The 13232-nt window shown below is 36.1% G+C and overlaps 1 protein-coding gene across 2 annotated transcripts in view; it reads left to right on the forward strand.

The window, feature by feature from the left end:
• Chchd3 (coiled-coil-helix-coiled-coil-helix domain containing 3) overlaps positions 1-13232 on the forward strand; it is a 286903-nt gene that overhangs the window by 102021 nt on the left and 171650 nt on the right. For both annotated transcript variants that reach the window (XM_010611731.1, XM_010611732.1), the window contains exon 4: positions 3670-3787. In XM_010611731.1, coding sequence (XP_010610033.1) covers positions 3670-3787 — 118 coding nt within the window. The remainder of the gene's footprint in view (positions 1-3669; positions 3788-13232) is intronic.

A 13232-nucleotide genomic window follows, 5' to 3' on the forward strand; every position in this document is an offset into this window, starting at 1 on the left:
TAGCATGTTTAAGTTGTGAAATTTGTAAAATGATTAGCTGCAGGGGGCCCTTAAGAAAATTCAACTTTAAGATTTTAAAGTGGAGAAAACAGAATTACTTGATTATGTAGCTAAATTGCTGATATGAAATGAAAATTTGACCTGGGACCTATTGCCAAGCTCCCTGAATATACAAAATTGTGTTCCTTAAACAATGGCCGCACAGAACAGACATTCCTTTAAAATAAACTGAGAATGTGTGCAGCTGTATTTGTAAAGATAAATGAAAGGAACTGGAAGACTTTATTAAGAAAGAAAAATAATTTTATTTTTAGTCAATTTGTGACAATCTGTGCCTGGGTTACATTATATATGTCCAGCATATACCAAGGTGGCTAGGCCATGGTAGGGTCCAGCTTGTTTTTCCTAGTTAATTCTAATAATGTCCCTCAATATGCTGTTTTCTGAGGCTTGTTATTTTTGTATATGTTTAGAAATATGACACTCATTTATTCATACATATATACATGCACTTCAGTTTTTATTGAGTGTTTATTATGTGGCAGGTACAGTAATAAGGTTAGAGTAGTCAGCAAAGGATCTTATAGGCAAGTGAGAAAGGAAGGAAAAAGCATGTCAAAGAGAAGGATTGCTTGAGTCAAGAGTAAGTTTTCAGGGTTGGGGATTTAGCTCAGTGGTTCGACCATCTGCCTCGCAAGCTCAAGGACCTGAGTTTGAACCCTGGCACCCCCCCTCCCAAAAGAATAACTTTTCAATTTCAGAGGTCCTTGAAGATCATAAAAATAAAGCAGTACTTTTTCTTGGCTGAATATTGGGAGAGAAGATGGAAAAGACAAAGACACTGTAATCACAGTGTATTAAGTGAATTTAGAGATCTTCTTCTTTATTTCAGAAAACTTGTTGCTTTCTATTCTTGACCCCCTTGTCTTAGTCACTTTCCTCCTTGCTGGGACACAGTACCCAACACTTACTATATAAAGAAGGAGAGGCTTATTTTGGTTCATGTTTCAATAGACTTAGTCCTTGCATGTCTGTTGGTTCCAAAACAGGATGGTACAATACAGGAAAATGAAGGAGGACTAGCGTGCACATCACATGGCAGCCAAGAGTCAGAGAGAATCAAGGAAGGAGCCAGAAAGAGAGATACTGTCGTCCAGGTCACACCTACCTTCCATGCCACCCCCATATCTAAACCCTTTAAAAGCCCCACTGTTGAGCATAGGAGGCTTTGGGGGACATCTACATATACACCGTAACCCCTAACTTTTGTTTAGGCCTTATCCTAATGTACACATTTTGCTACGTGCAATGTCATGTAGACCCTAAACAGTAGGTGTTACTTCAGTCGATTTCATTCATGAGAGTAGCAGACTCAGGGAAGTTATGTAGAGTACTTATTTGGACCCCAGGGGTCCAAATCCAGAGTTCATTCATCTTTATCCAGCATGGCAAGCTAAATAACCTTTGCTTTGTTTTCATTAACTTTATATTTATTCATATTTTTGCTTTGTTTTTGTTAACTTGCCAAAATTTTGTGATCTTATATTTCCTTAAGTTGAACCACTTATAACTCTTAATTTGTCACAAAATTTATGCCATATACAAGTGAACTCACTTGTTTAAATAAGTACTTTAAAATTTGATGCGGTAAATGATTTGTTAAAGTATAGTTGTATAGAATTCATTTTTATGTCATGATTTAATGTCATTTGTGTGTGTGTGAGAGAGAGAGAGAGAGAGAGAGAGAGAGAGAGAGAGAGAGAGAAATGCCTAGAGCAGTGCTTGGTGTGTAGTAGGTGATCCATAAATATTACTAATATGCCCCAAAGAGTGCTTTAAATGCACAGTTTTATAATCTGATTCAATAACCTTAGTAGTTACCAGTACAGTGTGCTCATATGGATCACTCAATTTTGATGTTACTTTCCTTTGATAAATCTCCAGGGTTTGTGTATTGAACTGTGGCTCTCAAACTTTAGCATCCATCAGAATCACCTGAAGTGCTTGCTCATTGAAAGGCTGTTTCCTGGACACTACTCTCACAGTTTCTTTTCAGTAGGTGTGAGGTGGTGTCTGAGCACTTTCTTTTCTTGAAATCCAAGGAGATACTTTTACTGCTGGTTTGTCTACCACACTTTCAGAACTGCTGCTCTGAGAAAGTGACACAACTTCTAATGTTGGTGTCTGCCCCCCCTCCACTTCCCCTTTATTTCTTTCAAAATGTTTTTGATGCTGGGGCTTCAACTCAGGATCTTGTGCTTGTGAAGCTGCATTGACAGTGTTGATGTAGCTGAATTTATTATATGATCTTTATAGGATACTTTAGAGAACTTTGGCTTGTACATATATACATTGCTGTGCTTACTGCTTAGGAAGTTTCCTAAAAGTTACTTTAGCATTATTTCAAATTACAGGTTATAATTTGTTTTCGATCTTTTAAAAACATTCACAAAACAACAGGGATTTACATTTTAGGGGAGGAGCATTGTGTCCTGGAATAAATTTTGTAAGACGATCTTACGTTATAATTGATTTCTGAGAATTCCTGAGTATCAGGATGATGCAGCAAATTAAAAACAGTAAAGCAAATTCTATCTTCTTTAGTTCTTTTCAGGAATCCTTTTAAAATTAAAAATTTATAGGCTAGTACTGAGTAGAATTTGGTTCTTTGATTCACTTACAAGATTTCACTCAGAATTATACTAATATAGCAATTTTACCTCTTCCTTTTAAAGCACATCATATGTTTTTGGGGATATAATACTATAGAAGAATTAGTATCTAAAAGAAGAAAAGGCAGTCAGAACATTTTTGTCCCTGAGATGACAGTGAAATGTTCTCTCATTCAGTATATATGGTTTTCTGTGCCAGACATTATGGCAAAAGTAGGCACCAAAATCATTTATCTTTATCTTATACAATGAGGGGTTTTAATAGATTTTAACTTAAAGTGATCTAATTGTGTGATGAGGATACTGGTAAATTTAATGCAATCTTAGGCTTTGTTAATAGATTTAGGATTGTGTATAGATCCATGTTTTGCTGTCTTATTTTACTCAACCATATTTGGAATGTTAGGTGTACTTAGGGGGTAAGAAGAAAAATTAGCATCATTCTGGAAGTAGAGGGGGTCTGCTGTTGAAAGGTGTTGCCTTCCTACATATGAGGATGAAAAATGTAGTACATTGGACGGGAAGACATCCCACTGTGATGTTAATTCATTCCTACTATAATGTAAGAACTGTCCACCTTGTCCATTACTCCCAAGGCTAAACACACTGTCTGGTGCATATTGAGTTGATAGTTTGACCTTCAGCTACTTGTCACAAAGATGATTTGTTTGTTTTATTTAGATTTTCAGAGGCAGACAGAATTGCCACTGAAATAATTTTTAGGTGGAGAGATTTCAGTTTTATATAAGAACTTTGTAACACCTAGATAGTATGGCAGCCAAATATATAAGCTTCTGCCTGTTTGAATTCTGTCATTTAAATGCATAGGTAAAGGCTGCATGGAATTTACTTTTGTAAATTCTTTTGTAGAGTAAGGGCCAAGATATTTTCAGCTATTGACACAGCTATGTATTCTTATCTTCTTATTTATTTCATTTAACAAAAAATAATGTCAAGTAATGATTTTTTTTTTTCTAAGTGAGATCTTTCTTTTCAGGCTAAAGAAAAGCAAGGACCTGGACCGAGAGAGGGCTGCAGCCAATGAGCAGTTAACCAGAGCTATCCTTCGAGAGAGAATATCAAGTGAGGAAGAACGCTCGAAGGCAAAGCACTTGGTAAGTTATAAAGATCTCTTGCTTACATGGAAATCCCTGATGTTTTAGAAAAGCTAAGTACGTTGTGCCAATTTTTAATTTATGTGCTGCCTAACAAAATGAGCAAATCTATGCCAGTTTTTAGTGTTGATGATATTCGTGTTCTTTTTGGCTTAGATTCTCGAGTTAGCCCTTTATAAGTAGCTGACAAGATTAAAACATGAAGGACTTTAAAGCAGGTAACTTCAGATATATTGAAGTAAACCTGGGCCAGGAAGTACATGGTTCTAATCCCAGCACTCTGAGAGGCTGAGGCAGGATGATCATAAGTTCAAGCCTATCCAGAGCAACTTAGTGGCTTAGTGAGATCCTGTCTCAGAATGATAAAGAATAAAAAGTGCTAGGGCTATAGCTCATCCCCAGAGAAAGAAGGCTCTGGGTTCAATCCCTACTACTGAAAAAAAAGAAATACTGAAGTAAATACAAATGTACAGACACAAATATATGTATCATGACTGGAGAAATGTGCCTGGGTTTCCTTTTTACTCCCTTGGTTTTGGTTTTTTTATCTTTGAAATCTCTAGGACCATCAGCCTAGACTTTTTTGTCTTCTTGCTGGCAACTTTCAGGTGTTCATCTGGGAACATTGCAGCAAAGGTGACTAAAGGTGTGGTCAGTCAACTCTGGTCTTTAGAAGGAGAAAATGTCAAGCAAGGGCCTTGGGGAATAATTTTTTTTTTAAGGGAATTGTTTTTTATTTATTTATTTATTTATTTTCCTCATTGAGTTTATTGGTACATTTTAGGTATACAGTACAGTTGCATTCATTATTGGGATCTTGTGCCTTTACATGACAGGTCTTGGTTCTTATTTTTTCCCCTTGTCCCTGCCCTCCCTTCACCCCTTCTCCCCTCCTCCTTTACAAACACTTCATTTCCATTTTGTCATTTTGTCATGTTTTTTTCTTTTTCCTTATTAGCTTTCCCCTACCCTTCCCACTTGTCCTATACCTTTAGCCCCTTTCTTCCTTTTTTCACATTGTTCATTATATCATTAGGGTCTTATGTACTACTATAGTTTATTCACACCAGAGAAACTATTCAGTATTTACACATGTGTGACTTACTTATTTCACTTAGGAATATATCCTCAATATGTATCCATTTTGCTATGAATGAATCTAATTTCTCATTCTTTATGGCTGAGTAATATTCCATTTGATAGAAAAACCACATCTTTATCCAGTATCTAACTGATGGGCAAATGGGCTGTTTCCAAATTTTAGCTATTACAAAATGTGCCACTATAAACGTAGGTGCGCATATATCTCTGTGATACGATTCTTTTAATTCTTCTGGAAAGATACCCAGCAGAGGAATGGCTGGGTCAAATGGAACCTCTAGTCCCAGCTGTTTCATGTATCTCCATATTGATTTCCATAGTGGTTGCACCAGTCTGCACTCCCACCAACAATGGAGTGAAAGGGTTCCTTTCTCCCCACAACCCCGCCACCATTTGTTATTGTTTGATTTCTTGATAGCAGCCATTCTTTGTGGGGTGAGGTGGAATCTCAGTGTTGTTTTCATCTGCATCTCTCGAATGACCAGTGATAATGGAACATTTTTTCATATATTTACTTGCTGTTTTTATTTCTTTGTCTGAGAAATGTCTGTTCATTTCAAATGCCCATTTTTGAATCGGGTCTTTATATTTGAGGGGCCTAAATTTTTTTTAGTTTTTTATATATTCTAGATAATAGTCCTTTGTCTGAGGAGCAGCTGGTAAAAATTTTTCCCACATTGTAAGTTGTCTCTTAGTTCTGTTGATGGTTCCTTTGGCAGTGCAAGAAATCCTCAGTAGCACAGGAACTAGCAGAAAGAATCAACAAATGGGATCTCATCTTATTAAAAGGGAATTGTTTTTAAATAAATGATACTTTAATTTTTAAAAAATATTATACAAATATTTTTTCTTTAAGAAAAGATTATTCATAGAAAAGAAAGTTTAAAAGACACATAAATCTGTCTTTCTGACATGGTTTACACTGGAGTATGTTTCCTGCTAGAATATGTTTTCTAGGTTTATTACATATTTTAGAAGGTGGATCATGCTATATATATAGTATGTAGCATCATGACACTTTCTTATATCATTCCAAAATGTAATTTTTCTTTTTGGTACCAGGGATCAAACTGAGGACCTTGTGCTTGTGAGGAAGGTGGCGGCACCACTGAGCTAAATCCCCAGCCCACCAAAATTTATTTTTTAATGGCTAAATAATGTTCATCCTCTATATTACACAGAATTTATTAAACAGTTGCCCATTATTAGATAAAAATGGAGCCATTTAGCTTGAAGCCTGTAGTCTGACTGCGCAGCTCCCACTTCAGCCTTCCCAGATGCAGCTTCTCAGAACCTTTAGTCCTTGTAGGAACACAGCTGGGAATGCAAGGGTGAGGGAAAATGGGGCTTTATAATTTTAAGGCTTTGAATGGCTGAGGTCCTACTTTAGCAGGCAACTGGCAGTTTCTAAAACTTTGTAAGAGAAGTGCCTACTTCTTATCTAGCCAGTCTATTTCTTTGTCCCTTCTCTTTTGCTGTAATTGCCTCAAATATTTATTTTTGGAAGACTGCCATTTTTTTCTTTCAGATTTTTAAAAAAATTAACACATAATAATTGTGTATGTTTATGGAGTACAATATGGTGATTCAGTATATGTATACAACCTGGAATAATCAAATCAGAGTAGTTAGCTTTTCGCTGTTTATGAACATTTATTATCTCTTTGTGTCGGGAAACTTTGAATTTCTTTTTTCTAGTTCTATGCAAAATGATAATAAATTAGTGTGAACTGTTCTCTGGTGTCCTTTACCTTGATCTGTTCTTTGAAAAGCTGACCTGTGATCAACTAGAGAAAATGAAAGGAAAAGCAGAGTCTCATGAACCCATTTCTTCGATGACTAATAATCCAGGGCCTAGGCTGCATGGGTAAATAGTGATACTGAAGGAGGTGATGACCAGGAAAGAAAGGTCAATTTGAAAAATGCTCAAGTTTGAGAAAGAAGGGATGGGGTGGGGTGGGGGGTAAAATCTTTGGTAGGCTTTTTCTTCTCTGTCCACTACCATTTCCATCTTATCCTTGAAATACATTTCTCTTGACCTCTCTTGACCTGAATTTGACACATTGTTTGTTCACTTATTTTAAGATTAAAAAACTCATTACACACACACACACACACACACACACACACACACACACACACACAAACACAGACACATACCTCAAAAGGTTTAAAAAGAGGAGAGTTTTTGCAACAAAAACTTGGTATTTTTGTACCAGAAATAACTTGAATATAGTTTGGTTCAAGCAATCTATCTTCAGCCTGTTTGTTCTTTTTTACCTAATACATCTTATCTATTGTCTGTCTTTTTATTTCTTCTTTTTTTTAAGATGGTCAAACATAAGAAACTGATATTGTATAATCTACTTGGTAGATTTGTTTCATGCTGATTCTGAGATTGTATAGTATAGATGGCAAATTATAGTACTCACAACTCCTGAATTTCACCATCTATCATAATATTGGCCCGGACTATTGGCAAAAGACGTAAGGACTAAAAGTAGAATGTGTACAGTGAGATGAGATCTGATTCAGAGAATCTTTTTCTCACTTGACTGTACTTTGATATTTGGTATATAATGGCCCCAGCAGCATAGCTTCCTATGACAAACTAGCTAATAGTTAATTCCCAATTTATTTACCAAATTTATCCACTTATTTTTATTTTGCTGTGTAGAAGACATGTGCTTGTTGGATAATGATCAGAAAATAAATTTTAAAAATGTCAATATCAGCTGAAAGTTGATTTGAGATGATTTTAATATTTTGATTTATTTTTAATAATTATTTTTATTTTCTACTGTTTGTATAAGGCATTTATATTCATGCGTGTGAATGTGTTTCCCAAATCATTGTACATATTTTTGTGCTCTTACAATCAACTTCACATTTGAAAATATTTAGATTTATAGTGAAAGTGTTTATACTAATAATGTTTTTCTGTGGTCACTTTTTAATGATTGAATGTATTTCAAAGCGTTTTCCTCTAATGATTAAAATAATGCAAGCTTGGTAATAGAAAATTTTGAAAATATAAAACTTACCAAGAAAATAGATAAGGTAATTCTTTCATCTCTCATAAATGTGTAGAGGCATAAATGTATATTCTGTACAGACTTTAGAGTTTCTACATATACCTCCTGCCACACTCAGAGTCAGAATCATATGGTGTTGACTCTGAGCCTGATTCTATCTTACAGTCCCCTTGATCCTCGCTGGACAGATGAGCATCTTTAAAACCCATAGTTATTGATGAAAGTCAACCCAAGAAGTTAACCCAGGAAGTTACACTACTCAGAGTGCTGGCCATGTGTTGCTGCTGTTTGTTTGTTTATTCACTCATTCATTCATTTTTAGTAATGAGTGTTGAACTCAGAGCTTTGCACTTAGCTACAACCTAAGTCTTTTTTAAATTTTAAATTTTGAAACAAGGTCTTGCTAAGTTGCCCAGGCTGGGCTTGAATTTATAATCCTCCTATCTCAGCCTCCTAGAGTGCTAGAATTGTAGGTGTATGCCACCACACCTGGGACTGCTATTTTTAACTCCTGTATGTAGGGCTCTTTGAAAGATGACCAAACATTGATTTTTTTTTCTCTTTATTTAAAGTATAAATGTTGCTGCCTCCAAGAAAGTAAAAGTTGGGTTTCATACATTGGAAGTAAATAGAAAACTGTCAGAACTGGAGTGGGAGGAGGGGCTGCCTGATGTGACGTTGATATAGGGTAAGCATCTCCTATCCCCAATGTTTGGGTTGGAAATGTTGTGGAGTTTTTAGAATTTGGAATATTTTTGTATATATAATGAGCTCTCTTAGGGTGAGGCCCCAGGCCTAAACATGACATTCATCTGTGTTTCATATATACCATATAAATATAGTCCAAAGATAATTTTATCAAATATTTCTATCACAGCTGTGTTTTGATGATCTTTTTACATGAAGTTACATGTGGAATTTGCCACTTGTGGCATTATGTCAGCCCTGAAAATGTTTTGGTTTTTATATCATATCTGATTTGCAGATCAGGGGTGCTTAGCCAGTGCTGTGAAGGACCCCCCCCGCCAATTTTCCCTTCTCATTAACTGTTGACACTAAATCCTGTCTCTTTAGATGTGAGACTATGCTTTTCCTTGTACAGTTGTCCTGACAGCTAACTTTTTTGGAATACTTTGAAGCGTAGACTCACATTGGCCCTGCCAATGACATTTTAAAGGATTGAATCACAATTTTCCCCTTTGGAAGAAATGCTGTTATTTTAATCAGCTGACTTTATCCAGAGGTTTTGGAGATGCAGTTCATGGATGATTTTACCTCTGACAACATTAAATGAAGTTCACTTTTAAGGTATGCTTCTTACAGTAGGAGCAGGAAAGCACCTCTGTAGAGAGTAAAGACCAATTAAGAAAAGGGCAGGACTGAGAAATCTGTAAAGTTAATACAACTTGGCATTTTTGTGTACCTTTAAGGTCTTGTATGTGTAACCTCATACTTTCTGTGTCACTAGATTTTTTTTCCATTAAAGAATAGTGGGCTCATGTCATTTTTGTCTTTGCAGCCATATTTGATATATTTTTAAAAATTTTGATTCACTCTTTTCTGTCTTACTAAATTATGTTGGTTAATGTTAATCATGTCTTATTCATTATAGAACTATTAAGTGTTTCAGTTTTTTAAAATCTAAACTCTAAACCTTAATTTATTTATATAAGGCAGTATTTACTTAAATATTCTGAAAGTTAAAAACTTAAACATGCGTTTCCTTTACTCTTAGAACAGAAGTTTTATTGAGTGCTTACTAAATGAAAATTACTGTGCTAGATATTAATGATGTGTAAATGGAAAAGACAAAGGCCTGTCCTTAAGGAATTAATTGTTTAATGCAGGAGACAGATACATTAAAAAATAATGCTCATATGTGGTGTGGTGGCATACTCCTGTAATTCCAGCTATTCTGGCAACGGAGGCAGAAGAACTACAAATTTGGGCCTATCTTGGGCAATTTAGTGTGAGACCTTACCTCAAAATAAAATAGGACCAGGAATCTTGCTTAGCATGCCCAAAGCCCTAGTTGACAAATCCTGCTGCTGCTGATAGTGACAATAATGCTTATAGGCGTTATTTCTTCTATAAAGCCAAACTACTCATAGTTTTGTGAGAATTCTCACTTTTGAGAAGCCAGTATCTTTGTCTTTCAGCTCATTGCTATACCTGCATTCATTTATTTGACACATGTTTAAATACGTAATATATTCCAGTGCCAAACAAATAGCAAGCAGTTGATAGAATAATTGAATCTACTCAAGTCCTGGTAAAAGAGTAGAGAAGAACGGGAAGGATTTTCTCAGTAAATGGTGTCAGAGCTGAATCTTGAAGTATGAATTAATGCCCCCCACCCTAGAATGAGGAGGAGGGTGGTACAGAGTAGGATATTGTAGGCAAAAGCTTAGATTCATGGAGACAGTGCCTAGTACAAGAGTTGCTGAGTAGAAAGTAGAGACCAAGGAGAGTATAGGGATGAGGCAGAGCTGAAATTATGCAGATTATGCCTGTAAAGAATTTTGGACTAGATATATATATCAGAGTTTGAAGTGGGCAATGAAATGGTTAGAAATACATTTGGTAGCTCTCTAGTGAAGAGTGAAGGGTAGAAAGACGAAGACATGACTTGAAGCATAGAGACCAGTGAGAAGGCCTTGCATGAGTGCAGGTGAGAACAGGTAGTGCCCGAGTTAGGACAGTGATGGCAGGAATGCAGAGAATAGTTTAAGGCTCGAGTTTTCGGAAATAATATTACCAGGATTTTAAGTTTGAAAGACTGAAAAGCATCAAGGCTAACTACAAGGTTTGTAATATCAGTGTGACAGTTAATCTTGATTGCCATCTTGACTGCCTTGAGATATTCTGGGTGTGTCTGGATGGGTCATGGTGATAGTGTTCTTGGGGACTGTATCTGGTCCTTGCTCTTTCCTCTCTGGCTCTCTTCCTGCACTTTGCTTCCTGACTGTTGTGAGTGAGCAGCTTTGCTCCACTACACCCCTCTGCCATGATTTTCCCACTTTGGAGCTACCTGACCATGGGCTGACACACCACAGAAACTGGGAGCCAAATAACCATTTTCTTCTCTAAGGTGTGTGTGTGTCAGGCATTTCAGCCCAGCAACAGGAAATTGTTCATACAGTTGTTAATGCAATCAGCAACTTTTTTAAATAGAAAAATTGATAATCAGTTTTTAAAATATTTCCTGGGTTACCTGTACATTATGAAATGTGACTTCAGTTTTGAATGGAGGAGGACCCTAGCCTCAGATTCTGCGCTAATTGTTTTGTGCAGCTTTTGGTGAAAGTGTTAGCTCAGTGGACATGTTGGCCTCTTTCTGCATTTTTTCTCCATCACAAGTTGATCAGACACCTAGAATGTACTAGGCAGTGTTAGTTGCTGGAGATGCATAAGTGAATTAGATCTGGGTACTTCTTCTTAGTCTCTCATCAAGACTTTGTAGGGAATATCATTCTTCCTTTGGATTTTCTTTTTCTACTTATGTTAGGATTTTTTGATTTCATAAAATCCTCAGACTATTTAGAAAAACATAATACATACAAAATATAGGGCAGGTCAGTGCATAAATTTTGTTTTTGCAAATTTAAGTGACTATTTGACTAAAATGTCACTTTTCATCCCCAGTTTCCTTTTTGTCTGGAATGCACCAGTGAAGCGATCAAGAGGAATAATTGATTAATTTTGAGCTGTGTGCTTTTCAGTTCTGTTTTCTTTGTGCTTTAAACTGTGACAGTTGAGATTTTATGGTAAAAGAGAAAAAAGGGTTTGAATTTAGGGTGTGGAGAAAAATGACTAGAAGTTCTGTTGGGATCCAAATATAAGTTCATTTCTGCCCAAGGGCAGAGAGTAGAGCTGAGATTGTAATTTTGAAATAATCAACAAGGTTTAAGCTCAAAAGTTTTGTGTAAAAGAGAGTAAAAGTGATTAGTTTGGGTGTAAACACTGTAATTATCCAGGGAGAAAATGTTCAGCGAAACAGCAGTTATACTCAGTTCTTTTATTGAGCACTTAAAGATAATTTTTAGAAAATTTTCCTATTTTTTTGGTGCACTTTAGTACTTTGATTATAATTTTATTAAAATTCCCTCCTGGTTATAAAAGCTGTGTGCTAATTTTCTTGCCATAGACATTAGATCCCAGTTATTTGGATATGTTTAGAGTATTAGTGTGTTTTGAATGTTAAAAATGAAGTTAGTAACTTTAAGGTTTTGCTTTTAAATTATTTAAATATGCAGTTTCTACCAAGTGTTGTGGTGAATACCTATAATCCCAGCTACTTGGGAGGCCGAGGCAGGAAGATTACAACTTCAAAGTCAGCCTTAGCAGTTTAGTGACAAAACAAAAAGAGCTGGGGATGTAGCTCAGCATTCCCTGGATTCAATCCTTAGTACCGCCAACCCCGGAAAATAATTAAGTAAAAATAAATGGAAAATAAATGTGTTTGTATGCACACACAATTTCTATTTCATTTTTGAGGGACTCAAGGCATTTAGATTTAACGTATTTACCTCAAGGTTATTGGTGAGGACAAAATTTGGAATCTGACTGCAAGTCTTACTTGTTCTGAGTCTTGTTCAGTAGCTTACAGAAACTTCAAAGGGCAGCATTTCTCAAGACAGGTGAGAGCAGAGGCACATTTTGTGGTTTTGCCTCCTGTGTGTTTGGATTCACCAGGTCATTACAGTTTCCAAGACAAAGCATTCATACCCTGTTTTCTCCTTTTTTGTTGTTTGTTATCATGTGTCTTTGTGCTTCCTGTGTGTTAGGGCAGCATTATTATTGTCAGCTGGAATGCACATAACCTATGAGGAGATTGTTAATCACATATTCTGCAGAGTGGCATGGCAGCTTTAAGTATGTTTACTGCTACAGTGGGAGAGGAAAAACATGTATTGTTTCATTTTGTCAACCTTTCCTTTTGGTGAAGAGCCCAAAGAATGAATAAAACTGCATACCTGTTTCAACACCGCTTGTATGCTGAAAACTTAGCTGGATGAATATCTTTATTGATACAATTTTTGCAGTACTGGGGATTGAACCCAGGGCCTTTGCTCAGAATTATACTCCCAACCCTTTTTAACTTTAATTTTGATGTTTAAGTTTGAGATGACTTCATGAAGTTGCTTATTTGTCCAGTCTGATCTTAAACCAGATGAATATATATATAATTTTTTTTTTCGGGGATCAAACTCAGGCCCTTGCTCTTGCAAGGCAGATGGTAGAACCACTGAGCCAAATCTCTGGACAATGATGAGTATATTTCTTAAATGTACATTGTTGAACCTCTT

The sequence above is a fragment of the Fukomys damarensis genome, unplaced genomic scaffold, assembly GCF_012274545.1.
Source record: "Fukomys damarensis isolate Sample0158 unplaced genomic scaffold, DMR_v1.0_HiC HiC_scaffold_4, whole genome shotgun sequence".
In the NCBI taxonomy this organism is placed as follows: domain Eukaryota; kingdom Metazoa; phylum Chordata; class Mammalia; order Rodentia; family Bathyergidae; genus Fukomys; species Fukomys damarensis.